The 13,753-nt window shown below is 37.5% G+C and overlaps 1 protein-coding gene across 3 annotated transcripts in view; it reads right to left on the bottom strand.

The window, feature by feature from the left end:
* The window catches only part of THSD7A (thrombospondin type 1 domain containing 7A), a 458,712-nt gene that overhangs the window by 156,210 nt on the left and 288,749 nt on the right, over positions 1-13,753 (bottom strand). For all 3 annotated transcript variants that reach the window (XM_046020921.1, XM_046020918.1, XM_046020920.1), the window contains 2 exons: positions 7,938-8,093; positions 6,486-6,698 (listed from right to left, as the gene is read on the bottom strand). In XM_046020921.1, the coding sequence (XP_045876877.1) occupies positions 6,486-6,698; positions 7,938-8,093 (369 nt within the window). The remainder of the gene's footprint in view (positions 1-6,485; positions 6,699-7,937; positions 8,094-13,753) is intronic.

Genomic DNA, 13,753 nt, shown 5'->3' with positions numbered 1-13,753 from the left:
TCAGAGTGAGTCTGCAATTTTGCTGTTTTCCTGTGCAAAACAGTTAACACAGCAGGCCCAAGAGTGTCACCCTTAGACAGTCTTGTTCACTAGGCTGACCCCTGGCTTGTATTTGGGAACTTCAGTTCCTGGAGGCTTCCACTATTCTCTAAATGAGAAGTGCTGATCGCTGTGCTTAAAATATTTGCACAAGTAATGTGGTTTAGGCTGGTCATGTACTTTCCTTCTGGGAGTCTAGAATATTTTTTATGAGCTTGGCAGAGGGTGACTACATGGCTGACTCCCTACATAAACCCAAACACCTAGGCTCAGATGAGCTTCCCTGAAGACAACACTGCACATGGGCTGTCACAATGCATTGGTGATGCCATGGGGAGAGGACCCTTGGAAACTTGTGCTCGGTTTCCTCCAGACTTTGCCCCATGTGCCTTTTCCCTTTGCTGATTCTACTTTGTATTTTCTCACTGTAAAAGATCATACTTGTGGGTATGACTCTATGTTGAGTTCTATGAGTCCTTCTAGTGCATTACAGAACCAGACTGCAGTCTTGGGAACCCAACACACATTTCCTCTTCTCGATTTTGCTTCTTTACTCCCGCTCCTCTTACTGGTTTCTTCTGGGAGCACATCCTTAATAAACTGTGTGCATCGTAACCCTTGACCTGGCTCATGCTTCCAAGAGACCTTATGAATACTCTCAATTAGTCAAAATATTAGTCTCAACTATAAGCATTATAATTTCTTTTCCTATTCTTAGAATACTCTGCTCCCCATTTTTTTAAAGATTTTATTTATTTATTTGACAGACAGAGATCACAAGTAGGCAGAGAGGCAGGCAGAGAGAGAGGAAGGAAAGCAGGGTCCCCGCTGAGCAGAGAGCCCGATGTGGGGCTCCATCCCAGGACCCTGGGATCATGACCTGAGCCGAAGGCAGAGGTTTTAACCCACTGAGCCACCCAGGCGTCCCAACTGCTCCCCATTCTTTAACTTCTCATTCCACATACCTCTGTCCCCCTCCAGACTGATTTCTTAATAAATACATATTTGGACATATTAATTTCATGTTTATACAATTTATAAATTGGACACAAATTATACTACAGGGTTTAAAATAAAATAGAGCAGTACCTCACTCCATCTCTCCCTACACTGAGTCTTTTCTTCCAAAGGTTAAGATTTTCAATGTTTTCTAGATGTTTACTCCTGTGTTTACCTCAAGATATTGAAATGATAGCCCCTTGCTTATTTCCTCTTGATACTGAACATGTGGGAAAAAAGAAGTATGACATGAAGTACTTGGGAAAGAAATAGTATTCAAGTCTTTCCTTTCCTCTACTCATGTATGGATACATATCTCATTCCAGAAGGAAGAAAGTCGGGCTAAATATTTCAGAAAGAATAAGCAGTCACGTGACAAGCCAGGGCCCTGAACATTAATATCATCATGTCCCATTTTTTACAGCTGGCTCTTTTGGCACTTCTGATGAGATGCAGAAGTGGTTCCAAAAGAGGCAGAAAAACTTACTGTAAAGGCATGCCTCACTACTAATCTCAATGTATTCTTATTCACAGGTCTTTTACAGCATTATCCAAATCGAATCAGTTTGCTCTGGTGCTGGCAGGGTTTGGGTAACAGAGTTGAGTCTTAGACTCCACTGAAACAATCCTTTTCTCATTTTAGTACACTGGTTCATAAACTTCATTGTACATCGCCACAATCTAGGGAGCTTCATAAAAATGCACTTTCTGGGACTTGCCTACACAGACTGCATTCATTGGGTCTGTAGAGAAGAAGACTGAGGATTCTGAGTTCATAGCATACTTAAAGAGATTCGAATACTGGGGGATCCAGAACACTCTTTGCAAGAACGGATCTAGCATCTCACAGGGTAAACTGAAAAAATAGCTATGTAAAATGAATATATACATAATGTATCTTATATCCATTTACATAAGACTTATAAATATCTAATATTATTGATGTAGTACTTCCATTTGTTCATGAGGCATCTGCTGGCAGACGTTCTTAATAATCCAATAATTTTTAACCATGTGGCATGATGCAATGGTGTGTTACAATCAAGTTTTGGGTGTACGGAAATTACTTGTTGTTGGTGACATTTCAAGTCAGCTGACTTTAACAAATCGGAGTGATTACAGGTTATCATATGATAATGGCATTTTCATTTATTTAAAAGTTGACATGACATGCTTTACCCAATGGAAGAGGAAGAAGCTGAGCCAGAACTGCAATGCTCCATGAATAACGTGTTATACTTTGAGGGCCCTGGCTGGTCACTGCTATTTCTACTGTGCCTTTAGGAGCAATGTAATGATGAATTGTATTGATTTACTTCCACAGAAATATTGTATTTTGTTTTCATAAAAATCTGTCAGGTATGAATGCGAGTTACACATGTCAAGGTCACTGGTTACATGTTAACTTTTACTGATGTGGAAAAGACTAAGAAATGTAGCATAGGAGTGGTAGGCATTTGAAACTGCTGAAGTTCACTGCTTATAAAGTAATACCAATAACAAAATACAAAACTGTGGCTTTGACATTCTCATATCTGAAACAGAGCACATAGTAATGTGATATGGGTGGCATCATTTTTTTTTTCAACAGAGGAGAGGGACATGTGCAAACAATATTTGGTTTATAGTCTCCTTAAGTAATCAATAAGACAATGGATTTTCTCTTCCACTCTCAGCCTAAAAGGTCTTGCTTTGTTCTATCTCTAACCAACCAATTAGTTACTGTACCAACCAAGAGTCCTAAAAGTACTCTTGCCCCACCAAATTTATACCGTTAAATAAAACACACAAATTTCACAAAAAAAAGAAATAGGGCAGCTTTTAGTTTTTCTTAAATGTCCACAAAACTCTAGGATCGCTCCTCTTTCCAACCCCAATGTCACCCTCAGACATTTGGAATAATTCCTATATTTGTGCTCAGAGATTGGGAACTGCTTTTCTGACAATCCTTAAATTATGAGTGATATTTTTTCTACTACACATTACATATTTATCTCTTTTTGTGGAGTCTATTTGTCTTCTGAGTTCTCTTTTGTCTCACTTTTCTGTTTATACCCTCTGTCTGTTGGAGAATCTATGTAAAATTCCTCCTGAGTATTCTCAAAAGCCTTCCCCAATCCTGCTTCTTGAAAGACAATTGGAAAAGTGAATACTAACCAGCAACAAATCCTAATGATCTCAGGAAGCCTGGGCAGAGGATATTTCAGGAAAAAGAAAAGAGGCTTCAAATGCTTGAAGTCGCTAACCAAGTTGTGAAATTTGTGAGGAACGTGGGAGAAAAAAAAGTCTTTTTATTATTTGCTAACATTCACAGGCTCTAATTTTTTCATTTCCCTAGTTGAGCTTTAACTTAATTATAAAACAAAATCTATAGCTGCAGCCAGGCCAGGGGCCTAGGGGTAGAGTCTGTACAACTAATCAACTTTAATTCCCTGGGTTCGATTTAATTACAAAACAACATTTGGTGCAGCTGCTAAACACTTACCAGGTGACCACATGATAATACTGGAGTAGTATTTACAAGTCTCCAGCTTTTGCTCTGTTCTATCAGCACAATTAGGTTTCAGCATATATAAATTTGAGCAGCCTCCAGAATTTATAATGATAAAGAACTGCCCTGATTTTATACACCTCCATAGTTAAGCCAGCTAAAATACTGAGTTGCACCATAACAAATTCATGTCAGGAAGTAAAATTTAATGAGGAAAGACATGTCCTGATAAAGGACAATAACAACAAATTGAATATCAATAGCATACTTCTTTTCCTTAATTCACTCTTTCTGGGAGATAGGCAAAGTGAAACCAGCTGACTTATCCTGGGAGTTACCAAAGTATGTTTTAAAATATAAGGTACATTATTTTTCAAAATAACAAGACATACATAACTCATTCCTCTGCCTGTATTTTCATGTTTTAGTGTTCCATAAGATAATTTAGGGGGTGATTACTTGTGTCATGAAATATTTTTTAGCTGACAAAATAAAAATCAACTACAGATATTTTTTTTTTCCATTTTATTTATTTTTTCAGCGTAACAGTATTCATTCTTTTTGCACAACACCCAGTGCTCCATGCAAAACGTGCCCTCCCCATTACCCACCACCTGTTCCCCCAACCTCCCACCCCTGACCCTTCAAAACCCTCAGGTTGTTTTTCAGAGTCCATAGTCTCTTATGGTTCGCCTCCCCTCCCCAATGTCCATAGCCCGCTCCCCCTCTCCCAATCCCACCTCCCCCCAGCAACCCCCAGTTTGTTTTGTGAGATTAAGAGTCATTTATGGTTTGTCTCCCATAAATAGGAGAAGAATAAATGAAACAAGATGGGATTGGGAGGGAAACTACAGATATTTTTAAGATAGCCAGTTCCTCTCGTGTATTTAAAATACACTGAATTTGTACAAACACCCAAGAAGATCATTGAAATAAGTGAGATCTCTGACCTTTCATTTAATAATATTTAGGCAGAATTTCCATGCACAAGGAACTTTCTATCTTACCGGGGTTTGTTTTGTCATCTTAGTTTACTGATATACACCTTATACAATGTGTGGGATCCCCAGGTCTAGAGAAGGATAAGAAAAAATTTTGAATTTAGGAAAAAAATTAGTAAGAAGTGTCGGTAAAGGAGATACCAGTGATGCTGAAATAAATATGACTCATTATTTTCAAAGCAACTCAGAAAGAAGAAAACACAGATTGCCATCTAATGCAAACAAAGATTTGCAGTAGATGGATAAATGCAATTCTTTTGCTTTTTTTCCCCATTAGATGTCAATCTCCTTCTTTTCTTTCCCTTTAGAGTAGAACTGGGTAAGAGCTAAAGAGAGGATGTATCACGGGTAATTATCTATGAAAAGCAGTAAATCTAGGAAAAAAACCCAGAATATATAAAATTCATCCTAAAATATCTGGAGCGATAATCCCCTTTCTGCCTTTCCACCTCAAGTGCTGGTCTGGATTTTACCTAATGCTGTCCTGCTTGATGATTTTGGTCCCTGGACAAAGACAACACTACGTTTCAAAGTCGAAAGGCTAATTTCTCAGTACTAGCAGTGTCTGTCCATGTCTTACCCCAGAGAGTATCTTTCTCTACTGAACACTGACTGAGTCACAGGAGGAAACAATTCTGCTTGCTGGAAGAAAATAGGATGGAAGGAATTATGACGGTTACCAGATGTTCCACTGCCCCTGCGGGGGCACCAGAATGTTTCTGCATATGCTGTAAACCGCATAAACTGTCAAATCATGGGACCCTGGGGCTCGGTGCTCATGCTGCTCTGATGTGCAGAGTCACAGCATTCGAGAGTTGGAAGGACCCTTAGAGATGATCTTAGTCAAAGGTTTTAAACTATGTCGTGAGGAGCTCTATGCTTCCTAAGTGTGACTCAGAGATTACTGAAGCGTAAGGGGATCTCCCCAAAATAGTAACAGCATTCACGGAAAGAATATTTTAAAAATCTTACATCAGAGTAACAAGAAGACAGTATATTTATCAAACAAAAATCAGTTGTGAAAGTTTAAGGTAATTTAAAAAAAAATTATTATTATTATTTTTTAAGGCAATTCTTAGGGTTTAAGGAAAGGAATCTTGTGGAAACTCACCATCCCAGTACCTCTAGGACATTCCGGGGTGCGGATGGGGCGGTGTGGGGTGGGGGTGGGGCAGGAGACAGAGATTGATTCAGGAACCTAGACCACAATAGGCCATGTGGCTTAGTTGTCTGGATATTAAATTATATCCTAAGACACAATATCAGGGCAGGAAATAAAGGCATCTTGATTCAAGTCAACTAATTCTTGTCCTTCTTTATTTAAATATTTTGGCAAATTAAAAATGCCCACTTAGAAAATGTTACCTTTCCAGGTTAATTTTTTTTTTTTTAAGTAGGTTCCATGCCCAGGGTGGAGCCTGACATAGGGTTTGAACTCACCACCCAGAAATCAAGACCTGAGCGGAGATCAAGAGTTGGACATTCAACTAACTGAGCCACCCAGGTGCTCCTCCATGCTATTTTTAAATGGCAATTTAAAATTCATTGCCTTGATGAGGATTTAATTCTTATTCTATGTTACCTGCTTTCAAATTAAAAAATACCCTGTGATTGTTCAAAGAACCTCCTCATTGCCACCATTGGAAAGGGAGAGAGAGAGACTGAGAGACTAAGAAATAGGGGGTAAGAAAAGAAAAAGAAACAAAGAAAAAAAAAAGAAGGAAGAAAAGAAAAAAGGAAAGAAAGAGAAGAATGGAAAGAGAGAAGGGAAGAACAGAGAAAGGGAAAGCAAAACGGAAGAAGGGAGGAAAGAAGAAAGAAAGAAGCAGCTATTTCTGCATTTGTATGGGGAGCACATTTTGACGAAGGGATGGGAGACTTTAATGTAAGTGAAGGCATAGCTCCAGGGTTAAAAAGACATTCGCCAGCAGGGTAGAGGCACCTGCCTGACTCACCGTCACTGTTGATGCACACCACCTCTTGAACTTGGGTGCCTGGGCCACACTCTTTTCCATTGTCTGGTTCACAGTCTCCAAGCCTCACTGCTTTCCAGTCATAGCAGGACGGCTCTTCACAGGGAATGGCTTCCAGTAAGTGAGGGCAGTTCCCAGTGCTCCCAGAGCCTCCAGTGGGCTCATTGGTGATACGCCGCTTCCTCAGTTTGAAACCTGAATTATTGGGGAAGGACATACTTATTGTTACTGCCCTGGGCTGAATATTTCCAAAGGCTGAAGGAAAACTTGAGGGAAAGCTAGATGAGGGCAGAGGGTAAAATTCATATTGGCTTTAATCACTTGTATATCCCCAAACTCTAGCTCAGGTGAGCCCATTAATCATTTATTAAGTGAATAAATGAATGAACAGAATGGCCAAGGAGGGAAGGCAAGAAAAATCATATATCTCTTATCTCCTTCACAGGACTAAAGAGGGGTAGAGAGGCAGAAGCAGAGAGGAAAGACAAACAGACAAAGACGCACAAAGAAAATGATTTTGGTTGATTTGGAAAAGTCTGTAGTTATAAAATATTCAAAGAGACAATGAAATCTCAAGCTATTTAGAAATATTCATGACCAGATAAAGTGCTATGATTTTGAATTTTTCAGCACTATCACATAATTAAATTTGAAAAGAAACCTCTGAGAAGTTGGATGGTCCCAGATAAAGTGTCTCTTTGAGTCTTAGTTGATTTTCGAAGCCCTGGAAATATGAACCAGTGATGATATAAAGCATCTGGGCTCTAATGAGGTCTCCTCAGAGTTGTGCTCTGTGCTTTAATAGCACCTACGTGTTGTCCTTCTGGACAGGGTGTACCAAAATTAATAAGTCTGTTTATTGCTATGTGAACCCATTAGAATCACTAGAAGACTGTCTTTGGAAGAAAATGTTTTTCATTACTAGGTCCTGTGAAAACTACCCCATCATGCCACCACAAAGGAAACCACTACATTTCATCTACTCCTCTTAGATATATCATTTGCTTCATAAGAGCAATAGTTTTTGGGTTTTTTTTTCCCTTTCTTACCTTCAGAGTAATACAGTGCTTTTTTTGCGAACTAGCTATGGATCAGGCACTGAATTGAGGGCTTTATGCTTATTATCTCATTGAATCTTTAGAGAAAACTTCAGTAGCAGATACTACATCCCTTTTACAGATAAGGGGACAAAGATTTAGATCATTAACTTCAGTTTTAATGTTCTGGTACCAACATCAGAATAGGTTTATTCATCTTTTTCATTCAATACTCTATAGCCATTCTGGAGAATACCACAGATGAACGAATAAGCACAAGTAACAGAGAGTAATAGTGGCCGCAAAAGCATTTGGCACACGGATGATATTATTTAAAATAACTCATGTCTAACTCAACTGATGGGAGTTTTAAGCATGCCATGTTACTAGTACATACCTTTTTTGCCTTGCTGGTCATTACAGTTTTCGTAAGTACAAGGTCCCCAAGCCGACCAAGGTGACACCTCACATTCAACAGGACAGGGAATGTGGCACAGCTGTGTAGTGTTAGGGATAGGGCCAGTGCATGAGTTCAAGTCCACTGGTTTTGAGGCTGTTTGGAGAAAAATACAGAGATCCCTTAAGAATTAAACAAACTGCTCTGGCCAACAATATGGTTTTTCTGTGTGTACAGAGAAGGACAAGTGCCACCAAGATATTATTCCACGGCTTCTTGGTTACATCCTAGAAAAGAAGGAAAGGGCGTGAGGAAAAAGCAGGATCGTGTCGTTCAAGGAAACGGGACTAGAAATCTCGGAGACTGTTTGATCAGCAGCTTTATCACTTATTAGCCCGGTGATTTAATAATGCCGAGACTAACTTTCCTAAATGGTAAAACAATCCTTAAGGTTAATTTTATCTCTACAATTCTGTATTTGGATTCTAAATAAGTGGAATCTGCTTCAGGGATTGAACGCAGTGGGAGAGGGCCTACAGCTATAATATACATGGAAAAAGTATCTACTGGGGGTCTGCTGGTGGAGTGGTCTTCTTTACTTTTGGTCCACAAAAGGGCAGGCAGTAGATATAATGAAGAGCGCATGCCACCAATGGGGCATCTCTCTCTACCCCAGCTACATGACTCACCAGATACCTTCTAGAACTTTTACAGAATATATTATTTGCATATGTGATCCAAATCTCAGAACTGCTAAGGTGACTAATTTAGAATTGCCCACGTTTATTCATATGTTGACCAATGAACTGTGAACAAATATTGCTTGCCCTTGCTTCCCTTCTATTTTGATGCCTGAAGTTCAGCTATTTTGTATGGAACCCACATTTGACACTTAATGTCAAGATGCGTCTATCATTCTGGCTAAAAATGACGAAGAGAGCTATTTGAAGCTATATGGAAAGCAGAAGAAAATCAAGTTTAGCAGTATATTATATAATATAAAGCTATAGTTGCTTTTGTTTTAAAGATTTTAAGAAGTAAATGTCTTTGCCACTTCCTTTAATAAAAGCTAGCTGCTGTTTTCATCTGATAATTTGGAATGCTCACCCTTGTTCATAAAAGACTGAAATAATAGAGGTCTTAGATAATTCTCATTCTGTTTATGTAAAGAACTATCAAATTCCAATCACATGGGTTATACTTAGAAGCTCATAGAGAAATTAATACATTTTAGGTTAAATGATCCTAACTTTTATATAAATGTACTCAATATATTTGCTTATAGTTTAAACTCTAAGGCAAACTGTAGGTATCATGCACCTCTCAATTTTCTGCACGCACACACACACAATCATAAATGCTACCTGAAGGCTGTTACATTAACCCCTCTTCCTAAAATAGTTTTTCGGTTCTGAAAAATATTCTACAGATTTTTTTTTTCTTTTTCTCCTAGGAGTACATGACTTTCTCTCTCTTCTCTCCCTCCCACCCCCCACGCTGGCCACTGCAGTGAAAATAAATGGGCACTCCTAGTTCGCTTAGTATGGAGCACTACGAGCATTCTCACTTAAGTTTACTGGAATTGTTGCTATTGTACATCGTAACATCAGCCATAGCCAAAAATGATTAATTTTGTTGCTTTCAACAGCGAAAGCATTTGGCACACTAATGATTCACAGACCTGTACCCCTGGGGATAAAAATACATTATATGTTTCTGAAAAAATAAAAAATAAAAGATTTTAAAAAAATTCTCCTCTTATATATCTAAACATATATTCTAATGGTCTGTTTCTCCGGAGAACCATTACTAATGTAGGGCTACAATATGTAGAAAATCTCCTATAACTGCAAATTAACAAATGTAATTTCTTTACTTGTGCAGTCTTTCACACTATCATTTAAATTAACAATTGTGTGTTTTATTACCTGAAAAGTCTCCATTATTTTTCTTTCAATAGATTAAAATTAACTTAAAATTTAGTGTTGTTACATTGTTTTGGAAAGTACAGTTACTACAAAGAGAAGGCTACTTCCTACAAAGTCTGTCTTGACCATGCAATTGTGAGGAATATATGAGGTTGAAAACGTTAGGAGGGAAATAGGTTTTATTGAGGAAACAGGTTAAAACATTCTAATACCTGGTCATTTTTTAAAAAATAAGCTTTTAGCTTTTGGTATATTTTGAATGAATCAAATAGAATAATCAGTCAAAAGAATCTTCTTGAGCTATGAAAAGAGAAATGTGATGAATAAAGTCTTGAGAAAATACTGCCTGAAGCAAAATACTCTTCAGATCTTCTGCTAAGCTAACCAAGTCAATAGTGAGATAATAGTTATTGAAAAATAACCTCAACTTTATAGATGTCTTTATAAAAATACATATTTGAATATATATATTTGTTGTGTATGATCTATTCCTTTGGTGATTTTCATTTTAGTTTTATTGTTGTTGTTTGTAAATATAGTATATATTGACTGAGGTAAATCACAGATACTAGCTGAGCTCAAAAACCCTAAGTCAATTCTATTTATGAAATTATTATCCAAAGAAAATCAAGAGTGCTGTATTAAAATCATTTAAATTAGATATCAAGCAAAAAATTTATAGAAACTGAGAAAGACATTATATAATAATAATTTGTCTTCCACAAGGAGACAAATCCTAAATTTGTATGTCCTAAATAATATACTATAAAATGTGAACAGAAACTAATAGAACTAAAAGGAGAAATACAAAAATTCACAATTAAAATCAGAGATGACTACATTCTACTCCCAACACTTAATGAAACAACTAGGCAGAAAATGAACAAGGATTTAGAAGAAATGAACACCATCTCATTGAACAGAATCCGGTAGGCATTTGTAGAGCAGTCTATCCAACAAGAATAGAATACATCTTCTTTTCAGGTGTCTGTAGAACATATACTAAGATAGACCATATTCTGATTCATAAAACAAACCTTAACAAATTTAAAAGAATTTAAATCATACAGAGTGTGTTCTCTGAGCACAACTGGAATCAAATTAGAATTCTGTAACAGAATGATAACAGTAAAATATTCAAACACTTAGAAAATAGAGGACACACTTAAATAATCCATGCATGAAAAAGGAATTCTCAAGGAAAATCAAAATGCTTTGAACTGAATGAAAATGGAAATATATCATAATCTGTGTAACATAACCAAAGCAGTGCTGAGATGGAAATTTATAACACTAAATGCTTACATTAAAAAAGATAAGACAGAAATCAATATAATCTGAGCTCCCAGTTCAAGAACCATGGAAAAAGACAGCAAAAGAAGATGACAGCCAGCATAAGGAAAGAAATAATAAAAATAAGAACAGACAGAAATCAATGAAATTGAAAACAAAAAACAATAGAGAAAATCAGTGAAACAAAGAGCTGATTCTTTGAACAAACCATTAAAATGGAAGCTTCTAGCAAGGCTGATAAAGTAAAAAGAGAAAAGACACAAATCACCAACATCAGGGAATGTCAGTGTAACAGGGGATGTCATGTAGAACTTACAGCAAGCAAAAGAATAAAAGGGGACACCACAACTTTATACACATAAATTTGACAATGTAGCTAAATGGAAGGGATCAAAAAATCAAAGCAGTTCTTGTTCTTTCTTTTATTAATGTGTTCTATCACATTGATTGATTTGCGGATGTTGAACCAACCCTGCAGCCCTGGAATAAATCCCACTTGATTGTGGTGAATAATCCTTTTAATGTACTGTTGAATCCTATTGGCTAGTATTTTGGTGAGAATTTTTGCATCTGTGTTCATCAAGGATATTGGTCTGTAGTTCTCTTTTTTGGTGGGATCCTTGTCTGGTTTTGGGATCAAGGTGATGCTGGCCTCATAAAATGAGTTTGGAAGTTTTCCTTCCATTTCTATTTTTTGGAACAGTTTCAGGAGAATAGGAATCTATAAGGAACTTAGCAAACTCAACACCCAAAGAACAAACAATCCAATCAAGAAATGGGCAGAGGACATGAACAGACATTTCTGCAAAGAAGACATCCAGATGGCCAACAGACACATGAAAAAGTGCTCCACGTCACTCGGCATCAGGGAAATACAAATCAAAACCACAATGAGATATCACCTCACACCAGTCAGAATGGCTAAAATTAACAAGTCAGGAAAGGACAGATGCTGGCGAGGATGTGGAGAAAGGGGAACCCTCCTACACTGTTGGTGGGAATGTAAGCTGGTGCAACCACTCTGGAAAACAGCATGGAGGTTCCTCAAAATGTTGAAAATAGAACTACCCTATGACCCAGCAATTGCACTACTGGGTATTTACCTTAAAGATACAAACATAGTGATCCGAAGGGGCACGTGTACCCGAATGTTTATAGCAGCAATGTCTACAATAGCCAAACTATGGAAAGAACCTAGATGTCCATCAACAGATGAATGGATACAGAAGATGTGGTATATATACACAATGGAATACTATGCAGCCATCAAAAGAAATGAAATCTTGCCATTTGCGACCACGTGGATGGAACTAGAGGGTATCATGCTTAGTGAAATAAGTCAATCGGAGAAAGACAACTATCATATGATCTCCCTGATATGAGGACGTGGAGAAGCAACATGGGGGGTTAGGGGGATAGGAGAAGAATAAATGAAACAAGATGGGATTGGGAGGGAGACAAACCATAAATGACTCTCAATCTCACAAAACAAACTGGGGGTTGCTGGGGGGAGGTGGGGTTGGGAGGGGGGAGGGGGTTATGGACATTGGGGAGGGTATGTGCTATGGTGAGTGCTGTGAAGTGTGTAAACCTGGCGATTCACAGACCTGTACCCCTGGGGATAAAAATACAGTATATGTTTATAAAAAAAAAAAATTGGAAGGGGAGGCTAACCATAAGAGACTATGGACTCTGAAAAACAACCTGAGGGTTTTGAATGGTCAGGGGTGGGAGGTTGGGGGAACAGGTGGTGGGTAATAGGGAGGGCACGTTTTGCATGGAGCACTGGGTGTTGTGCAAAAACAATGAATACTGTTACGCTGAAAAAATTAAAAAAAAAAAAGAAATGACTAAAAAAAAAAAAATCAAAGCGGAAAAACACAGCCTATCGTAATTTGCTCAATCTGAAATAGATTAGTTTTATCCAAAAAATAGGAGAAGAGGGGACACGAAGACAGTACAACAAAAATTCACCATTTTTATAGGCTAAAAAAAAAAAATCACGTGATAATATTAGTCAATGGAGAAAAAAAAATTTGACAAAATTCAACACCCATTGATAATAAAACCCTTAAAAGCATCCTCAATTTGATAAACAGCATCTACAAAAATGTATAGCTATCATTATACTTAGTAGTGCAAGCTTGAACTAGTCTTTCCCTAAGATTAGTAACCAAGTGGCTCCATGGCTTTCTTCTCTGTATGTCTTCCCATGGCCGCCTTATAAGGACATCAGTCACTGGATTTAAAGCTCATTCTATAATTTTTTTGCTTTGATATCTAATTTAACTGATTTTAATACAGCACTCTTGATTTTCTTTGGATAATAATTTCATGATACCTTGACTTCCATTTTTTATTTTCAACCTGGGTATATTGTTAGCTATAGCTGAGGTGAGTTTCTTGCAGAACATGTATAGTTGGGTCACATTTTATAATACACTCTACCAATTTGTGCCTTTTTCCTCCTTAGGAGTTTAGGTTTTTTCCTAGATACAAAATAGATTTCATCTTAATATTGCATTAGAAGCAATTTATAACATTGCCTGAGTAGGCATTTGTTCGGGCTTTTTAAAAAATCTGCACCTGCCAGTG

Source organism: Meles meles, chromosome 10 (genome assembly GCF_922984935.1).
Source record: "Meles meles chromosome 10, mMelMel3.1 paternal haplotype, whole genome shotgun sequence".
NCBI lineage: Eukaryota > Metazoa > Chordata > Mammalia > Carnivora > Mustelidae > Meles > Meles meles.
This window is presented reverse-complemented; position numbering and strand designations above follow the sequence as displayed.